General features: G+C 47.0%; 2 protein-coding genes across 8 annotated transcripts in view; both read left to right on the top strand.

The window, feature by feature from the left end:
• The window catches only part of Brd8 (bromodomain containing 8), a 46,661-nt gene extending 44,165 nt beyond the window's left edge, over positions 1-2,496 (top strand). For all 6 annotated transcript variants that reach the window (XM_040758082.1, XM_040758081.1, XM_040758080.1 and 3 more), the window contains 2 exons: positions 675-852; positions 2,113-2,496. In XM_040758082.1, coding sequence (XP_040614016.1) covers positions 675-852; positions 2,113-2,163 — 229 coding nt within the window. In that variant the 3' untranslated portion in view covers positions 2,164-2,496. The remainder of the gene's footprint in view (positions 1-674; positions 853-2,112) is intronic.
• A 954-nt stretch (positions 2,497-3,450) lies between these two features.
• Positions 3,451-14,405, top strand: Nme5 (NME/NM23 family member 5). Of its 2 annotated transcripts, XM_013122931.3 has the most exons (6): positions 3,451-3,556; positions 3,776-3,973; positions 8,700-8,905; positions 10,673-10,773; positions 11,644-11,762; positions 14,165-14,405. In XM_013122931.3, exons 2-6 carry the CDS (start codon positions 3,845-3,847, stop codon positions 14,246-14,248), a joined length of 639 nt encoding a protein of 212 aa, XP_012978385.1. In that variant the 5' UTR covers positions 3,451-3,556; positions 3,776-3,844; the 3' UTR covers positions 14,249-14,405. The 2 variants fall into 2 exon arrangements, with proteins under 2 accessions (XP_012978385.1, XP_021090138.1); XM_021234479.2 differs by lacking the exon at positions 3,451-3,556 and having other exon boundaries at positions 3,563-3,973.
• Positions 14,406-20,998: the final 6,593 nt, after the last annotated feature.

Here is a 20,998-nt window from a genome sequence, read left to right as displayed (position 1 = left end):
TGACCTTTGTAAAGGACAGTGTCTGCCGCTGCCATTTTAGTATTTTACGAAAATTGATGTGTTTGCCACTCTTGTAGTTTGCTTTCCATTGCTATGATAAATTCCACGGACAAAATCAACTTGGGGGAGAAAAAGGTTTATCCCATCCCACAGGTTTATTCCATCATCCAGGGAAATCAGGGTGGGAACTCAAGTCAGGAACCTGGAGGCAGGAGCTGAGGCAGAGGCCGTGGAGGGGGGTGTTTTCTGGCTTGCTCCTCATGGCTTGCTCAGCCTGCTTTCTTATAGAACCCAGGACCATATGCCTATGAGTGGCACTAACCCACTGTGGGCTGGGGCCTCTCACATCCATCATTAATTTAAAAAAATGCCCCAGACATCCCCACAGAACAGCTGAATGGAGACAGTTTCTCAGTTGAGGCTCCCTCCTCACAGATGACCCTAGCTTGTGCCAAGTTGACATAACAAAAAATAAAAGAAAGTGAGCCTGTGCAGCTGCTGTTGTCACTGAGCAATTCTCAAAGAGCTCTGATAGACACCACAGTTCTGCTCTGTCTCTGTCTGTCGGTTTTGAGAAGAGTCTTACTCACTGTAGCTCAAGCTATCCTCAGATCCATGATCCCGGTTCACTGGTTCCCGCACACTAAGGGCTGATGTCCTCTTGGCCCCCGCAGACCCATGGACTTGACAACCCTGAAGAGGAACGTGTCTAAGGGCCGCATTCACACCATGGCCGAGTTCCAGCGGGACCTGATGCTGATGTTCCAGAACGCCGTGATGTACAACGACTCGGACCATCACATCTACCACATGGCTGTGGAGATGCAGCGGGAGGTCCTAGAGCAGATCCAGGTACTGGAGCCCAGAGCTGCGAGGAAGGGGGCGTGGTGTCTGGGATCCGACGTGTAGAGCCTGTAAGACCAAAGGTGATGTGGAGGCGACCCCGCGTTCTTGGAGCATGTCACCAGCGGTGACTGAAAGGCCTGAAGCATTGACGCACGCACCCTCAGGGTTGGCTTATTTAATACACGGTGGCCTGAGGTTATCTGGGAGGACAGCGACAAGGTGGCAGGGATGAGCAAATAAGCGAGTCAGCGGCTGGACCCCCGCCCATGGCTGACGGCTACAGGTCACGCACGGTGATTAGCAGTACAGTAGATTAGTACATGTATAGTACAGTAGATTAGTACATGTATAGTACAGTAGATTAGTACATGTATAGTACAGTAGATTAGTACATGTATAGTACAGTAGATTCGTACATGTATAGTACAGTAGATTCGTACATGTATAGTACAGTAGATTAGTACAAGTCAGCGGCTGGACCCCCGCCCATGGCTGACGGCTACAGGTCACGCACGGTGATTAGCAGTACAGTAGATTAGTACATGTATAGTACAGTAGATTAGTACATGTATAGTACAGTAGATTAGTACATGTATAGTACAGTAGATTCGTACATGTATAGTACAGTAGATTAGTACATGTATAGTACAGTAGATTAGTACATGTATAGTACAGTAGATTAGTACATGTATAGTACAGTAGATTCGTACATGTATAGTACAGTAGATTCGTACATGTATAGTACAGTAGATTAGTACATGTATAGTACAGTAGATTAGTACATGTATAGTACAGTAGATTAGTACATGTATAGTACAGTAGATTCGTACATGTATAGTACAGTAGATTCGTACATGTATAGTACAGTAGATTAGTACATGTATAGTACAGTAGATTAGTACATGTATAGTACAGTAGATTAGTACATGTATAGTACAGTAGATTCGTACATGTATAGTACAGTAGATTCGTACATGTATAGTACAGTAGATTAGTACAAGTCAGCGGCTGGACCCCCGCCCATGGCTGACGGCTACAGGTCACGGATGGTGATTAGCAGTACAGTAGATTAGTACATGTATAGTTCCCATCTCTGGGGATAAGACATTGTAAGTTCAAGGAGACATATAAAGATTTCTCTTTTGGGAAGCATCACATTTTAAAGTGTAGTCTTACTGTTTGCTAAAAAAAAAAAAAAGAATAGATGGAATTGCGCATTCTCCTATGTGGTTTGAGGTTCTTGGTTTGTGTCTGGCCTTGCTTTAGGTGCTGAGTACCTGGTTAGACAAGAGGAAGGACTTGAGTAGTCTGGAGTGAGTACCAGCTGATCCAGTGGATGAAGGAAAACTGTGCTGTTAGCCTGGAACCACAAATCTGATTCTCTCTCGAGTTCATAGCTCTCCTGAAGACTGGTTAGAGAAGATCTGAAGACTTACTCCTCCTCCGTTCTCTTTCCTAAGAAGGGTAGTAAGCATAACTTCCCTCCTGAGAAGCCAATGATGCCTGCAGTTACAAGAGTTTTAAAGGGGTGGGGTGGGTGCTGAGATCTGGATTTATTATGTAAATATTGCCCATATTTTTGTTGCATAGACTTAGAAGTGATTTTATTGAGCCTTTGATTCTCTATAAATAAATATTTCACAAACCAAAGACTTCATTTGTTTCTTTTTGAGCCAGGCTTTCCTGGAAACCCACCTCCAAAGAGTTCTGGGATTCGAGGTTTGTGCAGCGGCACCACCAGACTTTACAAAGACGTTTTAAATGAGTAAAGCAGCTGCACCTGGAGGGACAGCATCAGGTGCTGGCACTAAGAACGGTTACGCTGGGTGTCAGTCACAGACTGAGTGCTTGTCCAGCATGGGCCCTGAGTTTGAACATCACCAAAAACAAAACTAAAGAAGAAAAAGAAAAGGAAGGAGCCAGGTGTTGGTGCTGCACACCTTTAGTCCAGCACTGGGGAGACAGAGGCAGGTGGATCTCTGTGAGTTCAAGACTAGTCTGGTCTACAGGGTGAGCACCAGGACAGCCTCCAAAGCTACACAGAGAAACCGTATCTTGGAAAAAGAAAGAAAGAAAGAAAGAAAGAAAGAAAGAAAGAAAGAAAGAAAGAAAGAAAGAAAGAAAGAAAGAAAAGAAGGAAGGAAGGAAAGAGAAAATATAAAGTATGCCGAGAATAAATAAACTTGACATTTATCTTTCATATAGCGTCTGGGAGGGAACCGAGTGGGCTGAGAGACGTGTCTGATTTACTTACAAAATGTGGATAATTCAAGCATCTCTCAAGCAGGTTCGAGGATGACAGAGATCAGTTAGAGAAGGGCTGGCTCTAGGGCTCAGTGGGTAAAGAGGCTTGCATGCAAGCCCGACCACATGAGGTCCATTCCTGGAAACCTCAGACGTGGAAAGACTTGACTACACAAAGTTAGCTGTGTTCTTACCTCCACATCTCACACACACACACACACACACACACACGCACGCACGCACGCACGCACGCACACACACACCACCACAACACATAATAAACAAAACTGTTTTAAAATTATGATAAAAAACGTTAGAAATGTGTCTAGTACTCCAAGACGCACAAAAAGAATAAAATTCTCCCGGCTAATCCTGCCCTACGCTGCCTGGACTGGCCCTCTGCAGCCACCGTTGGAAAACCAGCTGCCGGTCTCTTAGCAACGGGTTTTGACAACACCGGAACGAGGTGAGCGCTGGTGGGGCTGAGCCTGGAGGCTTCCTCGGGGCTGGGGGCTCTCCCGGGCAGTCAGCCCTGCGCAGAGTGGTCGCCGAGGGGCGGGGCCTTCGCCTGGGCTCAGCTCGGGGTCCGCACGCGTCGTCGTGTCCTTGCAGGACTGCTCGTCGGGAAACATGGCAGTTTCCGTTTTCACAAACGCATCAAGCCTAGCGCCAAGTTTTGCCACAGGTTGAATTCGGCGTCACTGCAGTGGACACCGGGTCAGGAAATTAGTGACTTGTCCCGGGAAACGCCAGAATGGAGGTGTCAATGCCCCTGCCTCAGATATATGTGGAAAAAACCCTAGCCATCATCAAGCCGGACATCGTTGACAAAGAGGAGGAGATACGCGACATTATCCTCAGGTCTGGATTCACCATCATCCAGGTAACTTCCGGCGACTCTTACTCGGTTTGCACTATACTCAACGTGAATGTGCAACGCTGAGTTAACATCTCTAAATATAAAGGTTGTATGTAAGCTGGGCGGGCTGGCTCAAGCCTGTCATCTCGGTGCCGGGGAGGTGGAGGCAGCAGGACCCGGAGTTCAGCTGTGCAGTGACTTCAAAGTTGACAGGTCAGCCTCGGCTCTGTGAGACCCGTCTCAAAACAAGCAAGGAATAGGTAAGCTTTTCACACTTCCAAAAGATGCAGAATAACAGAAGAGGCCAAATTGCCCTTCCCTTCCTTTAACTCCTCCCAGGGGTCTCCTCTCTGTGATTGAAAGCCTTCCCCATAAGATCCTCTCTGACTTCCTCACGAGTCTCTTTGGTAAAGTTCTGGGTCAATATATCAGAGTCTGCTGTATATATATATATATATATATATATATATATATATATATATATATATCTCGAGTTTGAACAGATCAAGTTCCAGGACAGTCAGAGCTACATAGTGAGACCCTGTGTCCGAAAACAGCAACAGCAAAAATTATATAGTATCAGATCATCATCATCATATTATCTATTTTGCCAGTATTTTAAAATAAAGAAAACTGAAATGGAGAGGGGTTTATGTCACAGTGTTTGCTGAGCAAGCACAAGGACCTGAATTTGAATCCCCAGCAGCCATGTAGAAGACAGGTGTGGTGGACAGCGGCAGGTACTCCCAGTGCTGGCGAGGCAGGGCAGGGGAGCAGGGCAGGGGAGGCAGGGCAGGGGAGGCAGGGCAGGGGAGGCAGGGCAGGGGAGGCAGGGCAGGGGAGCAGGGCAGGGGAGGCAGGGCAGGGGAGGCAGGGCAGGGGAGGCAGGGCAGGGGAGCAGGGCAGGGGAGGCAGGGCAGGGGGAGGCAGGGCAGGGGAGGCAGGGCAGGGGAGGCAGAGCAGGGGACCACTAGTCTTCCACATGGCTGACTCAGGTTCAGCGGGAGATCCAAGGTGGTGAGCAACTGAGGCTAGCCTCCAATGTGGATGTCTGGCTTCACATATATGCACCTGCACCCCTACGAACACACACACACACACACACACACACACACACACGCATGCACACACAGGATGTGGGGAGGAATGTTGACTGAGTTGAGATGATACAAGAACTATTCAGATGAACACAAAGTCTTTAATAAATGTTGTGAAGAAAATTTAGTATTTTTATTCTGGGATAACTCTAAATGGATCTAAATGTTTAAAAAGTAAACTTTGTACGTGGGGCAAGGGTGTGGCTTAGAGGTTGAGCACAGGCTTAACAAGCATGAGGCTGTGAATTTAATCCCCACCATTCTCCCATAACAACAAAATATTAAATCATGTTCGTAACTTCTTCAGGAAGAAAAAGTGCCCAAACAAACATTGGGGAACAAAGATACATAGAAACCCAGGTTCTCAGGCTGAGGCCGAGACCCAGTTGGGGGAATACCTGCCAAGCAACTATAAAACCATGGCTTCCATTGCCAGAACTGCAGACAACCTGGAGTCCAGTATTCAGGGGATTGGGGTCAGAGGACCAGTTTAATGAGGTCATCTCCAGCTACATAGTGAGCTTGAGGCTAGCCTGGACTACATGAGACCCTGAGAGAGACAGAGAGAGAGAGACAGAGACAGAGACAGAGAGAGAGAGAGACAGAGAGACAGAGACAGAGACAGAAACAAAGAGAGACAGAGACAGAGACACAGAGAGAGACAGAGAGACAGAGAGACAGAGACAGAAACAGAGAGAGACAGAGACAGAGACACAGAGAGACAGAGACACAGAGAGACAGAGACAGAGACAGAAACAGAGAGAGACAGACAGAGACAGAGACAAACAGAGGCAGAGACAGAGACAGAGACAGACAGAGACAGAAACAGAGAGACAGAGACACAGAGACAGACAGAGACAGAGACAAACAGAGACAGAGACAGACAGAGACAGAGACAGACAGAGAGAGAAACAGAGACAGAGAGAGAGACAGAGACAGAGAGAGACAGAGACAGAGAGAGAGAGACAGAGAGAGAGACAGAGAGACAGAGACAGAGAGAGACAGAGACAGAGAGAGAGACAGAGACAGACAGAGACAGAGACAGACAGAGACAGAGACAGACTCTTGCTATTTAGTTCAGGCTGTCCTCCAGCACACTATGATACCTCTGCCTCTCCTTTATTCCAGTTGGGACTAAGGTGCTTACCACCTTGTTGTGTTTTGTTTTCCGAGAGGATCTCACTATGTAGCTACTGGAGGCTCTGGAGTGTTGGGATTGCACACAGTTTGCCATTATGCCTGGCTGAATTTTAAATTTTGTAGGTTTTTTGGTTTGTTTTGCTTTTGTTTGTTCAAAGACTGGGAATCAAACTCTCACAGTGGTGAGGGAGCCCAGGCTTCTGTACCCTACATACTTAAGATGTTTCAAGTATGCCAGGCAGCGATGGTGCATGCCTTTAATTGCTGTCCTGGAACTCGCTCTGTAGACCAGGCTGACATGGAACTCACAGAGATCCTCCCGCCTCTGCCTCCTGAGTGCTGGGATTAAAGGTGTGTGCCACCACCGCCCGGCTTTAAGTCCTTCTAAAAAAGAGTCTTTATCTTTGTGTGGTGTGTGTTTATGTGTAACTCGGATCCCCGTGCCCACCTTGTCTGAAACAGGCTTTCTTGTTCGCTATTATGCAGTTGAGGCTAACTGGGCCATGAGCTTCTTGAGGTGGCTTCTGTGTGTAGCTGCCCCGTCTCCACAGGTGTGCAGGGGTTACAAACTCACACGATGAAGTTGGGCATTAGGACAGTTCTGGGGATCCAAACCATTGTCCTTACATATGAGCAGCAAACGACTTACTCACTGAGCAAGCTCTCTGATACTGAAGTCCATATCTGAAAAAATAACGACAGACTTAGTAACCAAGTGTCTTGTATGTATTATAAAATTCAAGGGCTGGACATGGTGGAGCACACCTTTAATCCAAGCACTCAGAAGGCAAAGGGAAGTGGATCTCTGTGAGTTCCAGACCTACGCAGAGAGAGACTCTGTCTCAAAACAAACAAGTCAGTGGAAACTTCCTTATGCAGAGAACTTTAGACCAGGGAGGCCATAAAAACTGCCGCCGCTGCTACTGTTATCTGTGACTACCACCGAGATGTCTTTTTTTTTTTTTGTTTTTTGTTTTTTGTTTTGGTTTTTCGAGACAGGGTTTCTCTGTGGCTTTGGAGGCTGTCCTGGAACTCACTCTGTAGAGCAGGCTGGCCTCAAACTCACAGAGATCCTCCTGCCTGTGCCTCCCGAGTGCTGGGATTAAAGGCGTGCGCCACCAACGCTCGGCTGTCTTTATTTTTCTTTTGCTTTGTTTTTTGAGATACATATTACATCGATTGTGCCATTTAAACTCTTTTTAAGGTGCAGTGCAGTGGTATCAGATACATTCACATTGTTTCGTGACCCTCACCACTATTCATGTGTAGTTTGCAACCTGAAACCACGAACTTACTTTTAAGAGTGGGGGAGGCGTGTTTCCATCCCCTTATAACCACCAGCTACTTTCTGTCCCGAGGACTCTGACTCCTGCAGCTAGTTCATCTCCTTGATCTTGTGGGGTGTCTGCAAGGTTTGTTTGAGAACTAGGCTCTGAAAACTTCTCTCCTTCCAGCAGGTGGCAGCCTTTTCTTCGTCATGAACTGAGTTTCTGTCCCACATATTGGGTATCACTGTTTCTCAAACAAATTTCAAAAAGAGTCTTCATCAGATTTCATTTTAAAGCAACCCATAGGATCACTAATTTTTGTGTCAGCTTTAAAGATGAACTCTAAATTTTTAAAGTTATGTAGCAGGCGCTAAGAAACCTGCAGAATGGCTGCAGGGCATGCCTGTGTCTAGGGAGAGAAAGGATGCAGGGTTCCAGGGCAGACATACAGGGACTACACGGGGAGTGAGGCATGCCTGGGTTACATAGTAAGAGCCCATCTCAAGGCAAATGGAGTTTGTGTGCCGGCTGAGGGAGGGAGGTGGAGTACTGATATGCTAGCAAGGGGTCACGTGAGAGTTAAACTTCTTGGGAGTCGGCTGCAGAGTTTGTCAGAATATTCCTATAATACCCTATCACATCATGCCTGCAGCTAAACGAATATTCCAGTCTGTTGTGTTTTCAGAGACAACGACTTACTCTGCAGCCTTAGACGGCCTCACTGTGCAGACCAAGCTTGCCTCGATGTCTGGGTGACTGTGTGTCTGTGTGCCTACACGTGTGTGTGGATGCCGGAAGAGGGCTTCAAACTCTTAGAGGTGGAGTTACGGGCGCTTGGTGCATACCCTCTTGAAATGCAGGTGCCAGGATCCAAACTCTGCTCCTCATGCTTGCCAGCAAACACTCTTAAAAATGTTTGATTATTTACATGTGCGCATGTGCGTATATATGTTTCGGTCTGAAAACTTAGGGACTCTCTCCCTTCTCTTCCCAACATGTAATTCTGGGGATCGACTCTAGAGCCTTAGTCTTGGCAGCAAGCACCTTTCCCCGTGGAGACATCTCATCAGCCCAGGGATCATTTTTTTTTTTAAAGTGGGACAAATACTTCCTCTCAAATACTTAATTTAAATATCATTTCTGTATGATAATGCAAAGATAATTACAGGCATGCTATTAAAGACTTAATGAGCTTCTACTGAGCTGTTACTTTAAATGATTTTGTTGGCTTTGTTTTGTTTACAGAGACGAAAACTACATCTAAGCCCTGAGCACTGTAGTAACTTTTATGTGGAACAGTATGGGAAAATGTTTTTCCCAAACTTAACAGCTTATATGAGCTCTGGACCTCTTGTGGCTATGATACTAGCTAGACATAATGCCATCTCATACTGGAAAGAGCTTCTGGGACCACCTAATAGTTTGGTAGCCAAGGAGACACACCCAGACAGGTAATTTCCCTCTTAAGGTATGAAAACAAAAGAAACAGACAAAAAGCCCCAAACCCCACATCTTTTCAAATGAGGGTTTTCTATCACGGAGGAGCTCTCCTAAATGAACTCTTCTCTGGTGTACGGCAGCAAATTTGACTGCTCACCATTTCAGTGCTATCTTTAAAAAAAGATTTATTTATTTGTTTATTATGTATTTCCTACTTTTTTTTTTTTTTGGTTTTTTTGAGACAGGGTTTCTCTGTGGCTTTGGAGGCTGTCCTGGAACTCGTTTGGTAGTCCAGGCTGGTCTCGAACTCACAGAGATCCACCTGCCTCTGCCTCCCGAGTGCTGGGATTAAAGGCGTGCGCCACCAACGCCCGGCTTATTTGTTTATTATGTAGACAGTGTCCTGTCTGCATGTATGCCTGTGTCAGAAGAGGGCACCAGGTCTCATTACAGACGCTTGTGAGCCACCATGTCGTTGCTGGGAATTGAACTCAGGACCTCTGGAAGAGCAGCCAGTGCCCTCAACCTCTGAGCCATCTCTCCAGCCCCCCTTCAGTGCTATCTTAATACCAAGTGCTACAGAAGGCAGCAGAGAATATCTCACTGATGGCTGGTTAGCCTTGCATTAAACTGCCGCTACAGTTGGATTTATGGATTGATTTTTTTCTGTGTAGCTCTAGCTGTCCTGGAACTCACTCTGTAGACCAGGCTGGCCTCGAACTCACAGAGATCCTCCTGCCTCTGCCTCCCGAGTGCTGGGGTTAAAGGTGTGCGCCGCCGCCACCATCACCCAGTTTTTTTTTTGTTTTGTTTTGTTTTTGTTTTTTTTTTTTTGGAGACTAGGTCTTACTCTGTAGCCTAAGTGGGCCTGTAATTCACTGTATAGTCCAGGATAGTTTTGAATTTATGATGATCCTCCCGTCTCAGCACTCTCTCCCTCCCCCCACGCGTGCACACACACACACACACACACACACACACACACACACACACACACACACACACACCATGCTGGGATGACAGGCATGAGCCAGATACACGGCTATGAAGTAGGGTTTTTGACATTATGTTTATTTACTTAATGTGTGGGTGTATGTGCCTCATACACATGGAGGTCAGATGACAACTCCGGGAGTCAGCTCTTTCCTCCACCAGTGCCTTTTTAGCAACTGGGCACACGCACTGATCCTGAAGTAGGAGTTTTTGTGGGGAAAATAGAGATTTTTAGATTCATTATCTGGACATGGTGGTGCACACCTTTAATCTCAGTACTCAAGAGACAGAGGCAGACAAATTTCTGAGAGTTTAATCTGGTCTACATAGCAAGTTCCAGACCAGCCAAGGATATATAATGAGAACCCGTCTCAAAAAAAAAAAAATCCAAGAAACAGTCAGTTACTGTACTTTGATTTTATATCTCTTTCTCACAAAACACCCTACTTCGCCTAGAGAATCCCTGTTTTCACAGTGTATTCGCCAGCACGCATAAATGTATTTATTTGACAGTCATCTAAGTAGATGCAAAGCTTAAAGTTAGATTAGGGAGGGATGCCCTGTCTAAAAACAAACAAACAGAAAAACACTGTCAAACGGGTTCAGCGAGTGAAGCGCTTGCTGCGGAGTGGGCTGATCTGGATTTGGTTCAGGACCCACGCGCGAGCGGGCAGGAGAAAACCTCTCCCCACGTAGTCTCCGCCCTCCACATGCGGCTCCCCCTGCTCTCCTGTGAAGTAAGGCAGGGAGTCAGAGCGGAGGACAACACCCTTCGTCTGCTTCAGTCTAAGGGCGATTTACGGCACAGATGAACTGCGGAACGCACTTCACGGGAGCAACGACTTCGCCGCCTCAGAGAGAGAGATTCGGTTCATGTTTCCAGAAGGTGAGTCTCTCACGCCTGCTGCGGCTGGAGAGAAAGAGTTTTCCTCCAAATATGCTTCCTTACATTTCCAGGTTAGGAGTCATCCGAACTCGAAGCGGCAGGGTCTGGGCTGTGGCTCAGTCTGTAGGGTGCTTGCTGAGCTCCTGGGATTTTTAACCCTGGAGAGAGGAAGGCAGGAGGACTAGATGTTCAAGGTTTTACCCTGTTGGAAGCCAGTCTAGGCTACCCCATACCTTATCTCAACACAAACAAAGCACAAAATCAAAACAAACAAAACAAAACAAAAACCAGACTCGGCACTCAGAAGGCAGAGACAGGTGGATCTGGGATTTCAGGCATGGACGGCAGCTTGACCTTCTGGTCCAAGGCAATTTGCGGTCTCCATAAATTGTCCACAGCCAACCCTGGCTTTGATCCAGCTGTTTCAGCATCCTGAGTGGTCACAGGAGTTGGTTTGGCTTTACTGTAGTTCTTCTGTGTGTGGTAGTTATTGTTATTTTGTATTTAAATTATATTTATTTCTCGGTGTGATCAGGAGTTCAGCAAGTACTGTGGTAAATGAAACTTCAGGACAGGGAGAGCGTGGTGGCTCACAACTGTAACCTCAGGAGTCAAGTGGCCGAGCAGGAAGACCTGATGCCAGTAGTGAGTTCAGGCCAACCTGGACCATCGTGAGACTATGAGAAAGTCATTAATAGTAACAATTACAGCACTTTTGTAAATATAAAGAAATAAAAATCAAACTTAAAACTCACGGTGACATGAGTGTCTCACAACAGTTCAAAACTCTTGAAGGCATCCTTTTTAATAGCTACATAATGTTTAACCACAGATATTTGCTTTTTAGTGAGAAATTATTTGTATTTGCAGTGATTATTGAGCCCATTCCAATTGGACAAGCTGCTAAGGACTATTTAAATTTGTACGTAACACCAACCCTACTTCAAGGACTCACGGACCTTTGCAAGAATAAACCAGCAGACCCCTTTGTAAGATACTGTTTTATTAACACTAGAGAATGTTGTTTATCGTTTTCATGTGTAAAACTGTATTTGTATTTGAGACAGGGTCTCACTATATAGTCCTGGCTGTCCTAAACCAGGCTGGCCTTCAACTCACAAAGATCTACTTGCCTCTGCCTCCTGAATGCTGGGATTAGAGATGGCACCACCATGCCCAGCTAAAATTTATTCTTTTGGTCTAAAGACTCACAAGGTCTGAGGCTTCCTTGGTCTACATATTGAGTCTGTAGCCACCAAACAGGACAATTTGTCTCAAAATAAAGAATTTCAAAAGGTGTTCTGGTCATGGTGGCCCATGTCTTCACTCTCAGTACTTGGGAGGTAGAAGCAGGCGGATCTGTGAGTTCATGGCTGGTCTGTAGAGTGGGTTCCACTGCAGCCAGGGGTACATAGTGAGACCCTACCTCAAAAACAACAAAAAACAAACACACAAAAACCCCAAACCCGGAGGCAGAGGCAGGCGGATCTCTGTGAGTTCAAGGCCAGCCTGGTCTACAAAGTGAGTTCCAGGACAGCCTCCAAAGCCACAAAGAAACCCTGTCTCGAAAAACCAAAAAAAAAAAAAAAAAAAAAAAAACAAACCCCAAACCCAAATATAAATACACACACGTACATGCACACACGCACACACACACACACACACACACACACTCGGACACACACGCGGACACGGACACAAAACAAAGAGGCGGGAGGGACCTGGGTGAATTGGCAAGAGACTGGTAAGGCGCTTACTGTGCAAGCCTCATGAGCTGAGTTTCATCCTGGGATTCTACTTTCTTACACAATAAGTTTCAATATGACATTTTTATACATGTACATAGTACTGGGTGATTTTTTTTACTTATTGTTTGGTTGGAGGTATTTTTTGTTTGTTGGGGGTGGGGGAAACAGAGTCTCACCGTGAAGCCCAGGCTGCCCTAGAACTTGCTATGTAGATCAGCCTGGCCTTGAATGCTATTGTTTTTACTAGTCCTCGCTGACCTATAACTTACTAGTAGATAATGTATTTTGGTCAAACACCTCCTTTACCTGCTGGCCTTGAACTTACACCAGAATCAGCCATTATTTTTATTCCTTTTTTAAAAAAGATTTTATTTATTCTGTATACCATGTTCTGCATGCATGCCAGAAGAGGGCGCCAGATCTCATTATAGATGGTTGGGAGCCACCATGTGGTTGCTGGGAACTGAACTCAGGACCTCTGGAAGAACAGTCAGTGCTCTGGACTACTGAGCCATGTCTCCAACCCCATTATTTTTATTCTTAAAGTGGTTTTAAAAGCTGTTTAGCAGCCAGGCAGTGTAGACCAGTACACCAGTAGACCAGGCTATCCTAAAACTCACAAAAATCCATCTTCTCTGCCTTCTGAGTGCTGCAATTAAAGGCATATGATACAGCCCAGCCCAAACCTATACTCTTACTCATTTTGCAGTCAAGAATTAATAGTATACAATAATGATTTTACTATATTGCAAAAACGTCATTGCATATGTTTCTTTGTGAGGGTTTGGTTTTTTGAGACAGGGTTTCTCTGTGTAGCTTTGGAACCTGTCCTGGAACTCTCTCTGTAGACCAGGCTGGATTCAAACTCACAGAGATCCACCTGCCTCTGCCTCCCAGGTGCTGGGATTAAAGGTGTGTGCTACCACCACCAGCCTGCATATGTTTCTTATTAGTATTGTCCAGGTTGGCCACAAAACTTAAAAGCTTGGATGTTTTGTTATGATGACTGCTATGGCCTGGGTCTAGTGAGGTAACAACTCGTCCCTTCCTCCTTGCTCTGCTGTCTCCTGCTTTAGCCCAACATCTGCCCTGGGTTCACATTCTTCAACCCTCTGAAGGTAGACCAGTAGTCTGGTCTGAGCCTCAGCTTCCACTAAACTCCAATGATACCATGACACTGGAGGATACCATCTCTCTATATGCAGTCCCTTGCCACCTTTCAGGATAGTAAAGATCCCTCTAAATTGGGGCAGGGCAATGGTGGCATATGCCTTTAATCCTAGGCAGATCTCTGAGTTTGAGGCCAGCCTGGTCTACAGAGTGAGTTTAAAGACAGCCAGGGCTACACAGAGAAACCCTGTCTCAAAGAAAACAAAAACAAAACAAACAAATAGGCTGTTTATCTGGATGTGGTGGTACACACCTTTAATTTCAGCATTCAGGGAGCAGAGGCAGCTGGGAATCTCTAGGAGCTCAAGGCCAGCCTGGTCTACAGAGTAAATTCCAGTCAGCCTAGGCTGTGAGATCCTGTATCAAAAATCTTTTCTAGCAAGATACTTAATTTTCTAGTTGATAGGTTCACTATACACAGAAAGGAAATAGTTAAAGGTTCATTAATTTTAGTTTTTTTTTCTTTTCCATAGAGTTGGCTAGCTGATTGGCTGCTGAAAAATAATCCCAACAAACCTAAACTTCGTCATTTTCCGGTAGCAGGAGAAGAGCATTAGTGCACTGAAGCCGTGTGTCTACTTTAGTGTGCCCTGCAGGACAAGTGGTGACTTGTTCTCCTGTAAAAAGCTGTGAGTCTGCTTTTAAAGACGCCTCTTTCCTAATGGTTTGAGCAACTACATGTGCAGTAAACTATTTTTCTGTGCATTAAAATCACATATGTGTCTCTGTGTGTACAATATGTGTGCATGTGTGTGCAGGAACCTGTGGCGGCCAGAGGCGTTGGGTCCTGGGCAGCTGGGGTCACAGGTAATTGTTAAGTCATCTGACATGAGCGTTGGGAACTAAGCTTGGGTCTTCTGCAAGAACACACACGCACTTCAACACTAAGCCATCTTTCCAGCCCTAAAATATTTTAAAAAGCACTTTCCTATTTATTTGTTTTCAGTATGAGTATCTGTCTGCATGTATAGTTGCATGCCATGTGAGTACAGTGCAGGAGAGGCTCAGATGCCCTGGAACTAGAGCTACGTTGTAAAGCACCATGTGGATGCTCGGAGTGGGACTTAGGTCCTCCACAAGAACGGCAGAGTCGCCTCTCCAGTCCATGCATGTACGTATATGTAAATGTATTAGTACCCATACACATACATAGGTGCACACACACACACACACACACACACACACGTAGGGGAAATGACAGCATAACAGATGCAGGAGCCTGGTATAGTGTCTCACACCTGTGCAAACAGAATGTTGGATTTCTCCAGTAGGACCTAAGTCTGAGGTCCATTGGGGCTGCACAGTGGGACTCTGTCTTGAAAACAAAATCAAGCGGCAGACATGACTCAGTAGCTAGAGACCCTGTCGTGTAACCCTGACAACCTGAGTCCTGTCCACTGAACTCATGTAAAGTCAGAAGACCCCACAAATCTGTCGCCTGACCCCACACGTGTGCCAGGCCACCCACATGTGTCCCCTGCAAGCTGCTTGTGGTCGAGCAGACCTATAGTCCCTGCTACTAGTTGGGATGCTGAGGCAGAGATATCAAAAGACCAAGGTCAGGGCTGGGGTATGGTTCCCTTGGTAGAGCTGCCTAGCGTCTGTGAAGAACTGGGCTCTGTTCCCAGCACCACGTAACACAGGGCACGGTGGTGCATGTCTGTAACCCCAGGGTCTGGGAGGTAGATATAAGAGGACTGGGGGTTAAAGGTCATTTTCAGCCCCCCAAAACAGAACAGGGGCTGGAGAGGTGGCTCAGTGGTTAAGAACACTTGCTGCTCTTGCGGGGGACCCAAATCCAAGCACCCACGCGGTAGTTTATAGCCACCTGTAGCTCCAGTTCCAGGGGATCTGATGCCCTCTTCTAACTGCCATGCGCACCAGGCATGCACATGGTACGCATATACACACACAGACAACATACATGCAAAATAAGATGAAGAATTAAAATTTAAAGAATAAAAACAAAAAGAATTTTAATTAAGTTAAGGCCAGCCAGGGCAATTTTCTGAAGTTATGTCTCAAAAATAAGAGGATGACCCGTAGGATGGCTCAGCAGATGTGGGGTTTGCCTCCAAGACTGATGATGGCAGTGAATCCCTCTTAAAACTGCATTATATGTAAAAGGAGTAATGTTCTCTCGTGGCCTTAATTTTACCCTAACAATTCTCAGTTATTACCCAAGATCATCCAAGAGTACCATATGGTACCAATACCTCGTTATATCTGAGGGAATTATTTTTAAAGTTTATTCTCACTATTTGTTATTGTGTGGGCTGGGTGTGCATAGCAGAGGATCATTTAGTGGAGTCTGCTCTGCTCTCTCCTTCCATGGGTCCCAGGGTTTGAACTGAAGTCTTCAGGTTTGCGTGGCAAGTCCTTTTTTAAAAACCCGATGAGCTGTCTAGCCGGTCCCTATCCAAACAGATCTTAGATCTTCACTGTCTTCCAAAAAGGTTTTTTGTTTTGTTTGAGACTGGGTCTTACTATGTAGCCCAGGCTAGCCTCCAATCCTTTAGTCTCAGGGTCCCCCTCTGCTGGAATTACAACTATGCACCAGAGATTTTTTCTTTTTCTTTATTATTGTTTTTATTTATTACTTTTTTCTTTCTTTGTTTTTGTTGTTGTTTATTTTTCAAGACAGGGTTTCTCTGTGTAACAGCTCTGGCTGCCCTGGAACTCGCTCTGTAGAGCAGGCTGGCCTTGAGCTAAGAGAGATCCACCTGCCTCTGCCTCCCAAGCGCTGGGACTAATGGTGTGTGCCCGTGTGAGCCGCCACCACTTGACCTATAATTTTGTTTCGTTCTTTGCCAGGACTAGGGATTGAACCCAGGGTCTCACGTGCCACAGCCAGCAGCGTCTACCATGGAGCTAAATGTCCAACCTGCTTTTCACTTGTTTTTAAATGCTTTCATTTATCCTGAGCGTGAGCATGTGGAAGTCGGAGGGTGTGCTGACTTCTGTGGGGTGGCTTCTGTCCTTCCAGCTCTGTGTGGGTTCTGTGGGGTGGCTTCTGTCCTTCCAGCTCTGTGTGGGTTCTGTGGGGTGGCTTCTGTCCTTCCAGCTCTGTGTGGGTTCTGTGGGGTGGCTTCTGTCCTTCCAGCTCTGTGTGGGTTCTGTGGGGTGGCTTCTGTCCTTCCAGCTCTCTGTGGGTTCTGGGGATCGACCTCAGGTCACCAGGCTCCTGTGACAAGCCGTTATCCACCCCCACCTGTTTTTTTAAAGTCGATACATAGCTCAGCCTAGGGCAGCTTGTACTGAACTCCCGTCTCGTCTCTTGGGCGCTGGGGTTGCAGCACAACACTGCAGCGGATCCCACTCCATTTATGGGGTTCTGGGTCCGGGAAGAGTGCTGCCATCAACTCTGCCAACCTAGCTTTGACCTCTGAGACCCACAGAGTGGAGGGAAAGAGCCAACCCCTGCTGATTGCCCTCTTGCACAGACTCCTCCCCCTCCAAAACACATGATAAACAAGAAAATGTTTTTAAAAAATGCCAGGAGGTGGTGGCGCACGCCTTTAATCCCAGCACTCGGGAGGATCTCTGTGAGTTTGAGGCCAGCCTGCTCTACAGAGTGAGTTCCATGACACCTAGGGCTACACAGAGAAACCCTGTTTTGAAATCCTCCCCCCAACCATAAAATTAAGTTGTGGGGGGCAGGGTGCTCCAGCTTATGCCTGTAACCCTGGCATTTTGGAGGCTGAGGAAGGAGGATTGTGAACGACATAGCATCTCAAACAAACAGGAAAACAACAAGAGGCGAGCGTTCCCCAGCGTGATCACGGGCTGCCTGCTTCAGGAGGGGAAACCATTTTTCCTCAGGGAATAAGTACAAAGAAGTTGCCCGTGATCCCTGCCGAGTGCTAGGATGAAAGGTGACTCAGCACATCTGGCCTTTGCTTCATGTTTACATTCCTTTTCCTCCTTGTGTTGTTATCATTTATTATTATTTTTTTCTGTCTTTTTATTTTATTTTTTTATTTTTATTTTTTTTGGTTTTTCGAGACAGGGTTTCTCTGTGGCTTTGGAGGCTGTCCTGGAACTAGCTCTTGTAGACCAGGCTGGCCTCGAACTCACAGAGATCCGCCTGCCTCTGCCTCCCCAGTGCTGGGATTAAAGGTGTGCGCCACCAACGCCCGGCTGTCTTTTTATTTTTTATTTTATTTATTTATTATGTATACAATCTTCTACCTGCATGCCAGCAGAGGGCATCAGAGCTCATTCAAGGTGGTTGTGAGCCACCATGTGGTTGGTGGGAATTGAACTCAGGACCTTTGGAAGAACAGTCAGTGCTGTTAATCTCTGAGCCATCTCTCCAGCCCCCCATTTATTATTATTTTATTATTTTGCAGTTCTGGTCATGGGACCTAGGACTTTGCCCATGCCAGCCCGATGCTCTTTCTATCCATGAGCTACAGCCTGGTTCTTTTTGTTTTTGTTTTTTTTTTAGACAGGATCTCACCAGTTTGAACTGCCCAGCCTATATCATACCATACATAGAGTGGCTTGATTGGAATTGTCAAACGTATAGAGGCAGGCGGATCTCTGTGAGTTCGAGGCTAGGCTGGACCGATAGCCTCCAAAATAATACAGAGAAACCCTGTCTCGTAAAACCAAAAAAAAAAAAAAAAAAAAGCTTGTGCCCAAGAATTCTGGCCCTGCTCTTAATCAGCCAGCTCTTCCTCAGAGCTGTTGAGATTGAACTTTGACCCGGGTCTCTGCTCTGCTTCTGAGACCTCGGTTCTTTTCTTGGGTCCTTGTCCCGTTGGTTCCCTCACCGTTGTGAACATCTCCTGGGCTCACTTCGTGTCTTTGACTCAGACTCTATAATGCCTTTGAGGGACTCTCGGACCTCTAAAGTGGCTCCAAGTGGCTTGGGGCAATGTCAGATACAGACCTGAGTGGCGTCCTCAAAGACAGGCCTGCAGGGGACCTCTGCACCGGCGGGATCCTATCTTGCTAACTGGCCGGTTAATCCGCTGCTAAGGGAGAGGACCAGAAGGAAGCCGGGCCTGCCTTCCCCTTCTCATCCGAATCAAAGGCTGAAGACACTGCCTTCACTGATGCCCTTTGTTCCCAGACAAAACTGTTGTTTTTATAGCCCACGCCCTGCCACTGCGATCCGCTCCTGGGGGGTCGGGTCCCCAGCTGCTGCTGCTGCGCGGTGGGGAACACGGAGGAGGAGAGAGCAGTTTGCAGACAAATGGGCAGCTAATCCCGCCAACAGCCCCCCCAGCGCTAGAATCATACAAAATGCCGTTTCCCCCACTTGCCTCATCAGCATTTCAGGGTTGAGGTGGGCGCGCTCCTGAGTACCGCTTTCTTAAGGCTCAAATTCCCCACCCCTTCCCCTCTGCTTTCTCAAACCCACCGTGCTCAGCCAGCCCAAGCCAGGTCAACTCACTGTGGACCTCACAGGTGTGAGAAGGACACAGGCTCCTGAGAAGTAGAAATGACCGATGGCACGTCACTAAGCTGATTTAATAAGTTGTCTTCCAATCACTGTCAAGGCTCCCTTTTTCCCGTTTTGAGGCAGCTCCGCTTGGATTGCTTCCTAAGTGTTCTCCTCACTTTGCTCTTCAGCACGCTGGTGCAATGCAGAGGGCTACGTTGTTTTCTATGAAGGAGCACCTCGGGGCTGACAAGATGGTTCCCATGGCAAAGGCACTTTGCAGCCAAACCTGATGACTGGAGTTTTATCCTTGGGACCTGCACTGGGGAAGGAGAGAACCAGATCTCTCAAGCTGTCCACACACACACACACACACACACACACACATTTTTAAAATTATTTATTTATTTATTGTATATACAGCCTTCTGCCTGCATGCCAGCAGAGGGCACCAGATCTCATTCAAGGTGGTCGTGAGCCATCATGTGGTTGCCGGGAATTGAACTCATGACCCCTGGAAGAACAGTCAGTGCTCTTAACCTCTGAGTCATCCCTCCAACCCCCCCCTCCACCCCCCCACACATGCACGCACGCACGCACATTTTAAAAAGAAAAAAAGAGTAAACACCTTTCTTGTTGGGGAGGGGCACTTAATAATCCTGTCTTAATAAAGATTGTAAAACCCTGATCCTTCCTGGTGACCTTTATGATGGAGCCAGAATGGTGACCTCCATGGACTTTAGTGTTTCTGGCCCTTGCCAGTGTAAAACCATTTCAAAAGGTCTTTAACATATCTATGTGGTCAGTGGCTCCTGGTACCATAAAACAGTTAGACAAGGACCAGCCTACAGCAGTGTATCCTGAGGCAGGAGCTTCAGAAACAAGCCTTTTCTCCTTGGGGGCTCTGGCCTTTGTGAGGGGACAGTCACACCCCCCTCCCCCAACCAAAGGCTGGGAGCTCCCTAAGCCAGCCACAAATCTGTAGCAAATCTGTAAACCTCACGATGCTCGAGAGAGACGCAGCGTATGTCCTAGACGAAGCCAAGATGTGGCTTCAGGGTTCTTGTAGCCCACCAGTGAGCTCACTTCACTGTCGAGCTTTCAGAGACAGATGGAAGAAACCTGCCTCCTTCTATAGAGGGACCCATAGAGCGTAGCAAGTCCCGGGCACCCCTCATTTACTCTGGCTCTTTTGTTGGAGTCCAAGCCTTTGCATTTTCTCTGCTCACTTGTTCTTGAGACAGCATGTCGGGGGCCATGGCTCTGGTCCTTCTGCCTTAGCGGCCTGGGTGTTGCAGTTATGGGCCCAAGCCGCCACAGGCAGCTACAGTCTTTCCTTCCTTTAACACTGATTTGTTTATCGTGTGTGTGTGTGTGTGTGTGTGTGCGCGCGCGCGTGTACACGTGCATGCACGTGCATGCATGTGAGCACGCGTGTGTATGTGTGTGCATGCATGTGTGTGCGCGTGCATGCCAGTATGTGAGAGCGTGCGTGCGTGCATGTGTGCGTGTGCGTGCGTGTGTGTGTGTGTGTGTGTGTGTGTGTGTGGGTGTGTGTGTGTGAGCACTACAGTGCTGTAGGAATCAGAGGGCTTTTGGGAATTCGTTCTCTCCTCCTAACACGTGGGTTCTGGGGACTCCCGACTCCCCCCTTTCTTCCTCCCATCATTCTCAGTTTGGCTCCCCTGCCTAAACCGCATCCTGGGCCAGCTACGGGCCAGCCAGCTTGCTTATGACACCAGCCATAGCGACGTACACTCACACGGTGGAAAGGAAAGTTCCACAGCGCCATAGGAAGCTGGGCGCGGGAGGAAAGGGCGAAAAGACTGGCACTTCAAGACCGTTATCTCCTCGGTAACACGTTCGGTTCCAGGCCAACCTAGGATTCATAAGACCCTGTCTCAAATTAATAAGA

The sequence above is a fragment of the Mesocricetus auratus genome, unplaced genomic scaffold, assembly GCF_017639785.1.
Source record: "Mesocricetus auratus isolate SY011 unplaced genomic scaffold, BCM_Maur_2.0 Super-Scaffold_100015, whole genome shotgun sequence".
Lineage (NCBI taxonomy): Eukaryota > Metazoa > Chordata > Mammalia > Rodentia > Cricetidae > Mesocricetus > Mesocricetus auratus.
This window is presented reverse-complemented; position numbering and strand designations above follow the sequence as displayed.

Coding starts and splice junctions, on each gene's coding strand:
- Nme5 (XM_013122931.3), top strand. CDS start 3,845: ATGGAGGTGTCAATGCCCCTGCCTCAGATATATGTGGAAAAAACCCTA. Junction 8,906..10,672: donor AAGGAGACACACCCAGACAG/GTAATTTCCCTC, acceptor CGTCTGCTTCAG/TCTAAGGGCGATTTACGGCA. Junction 10,774..11,643: donor TCGGTTCATGTTTCCAGAAG/GTGAGTCTCTCA, acceptor TTGTATTTGCAG/TGATTATTGAGCCCATTCCA.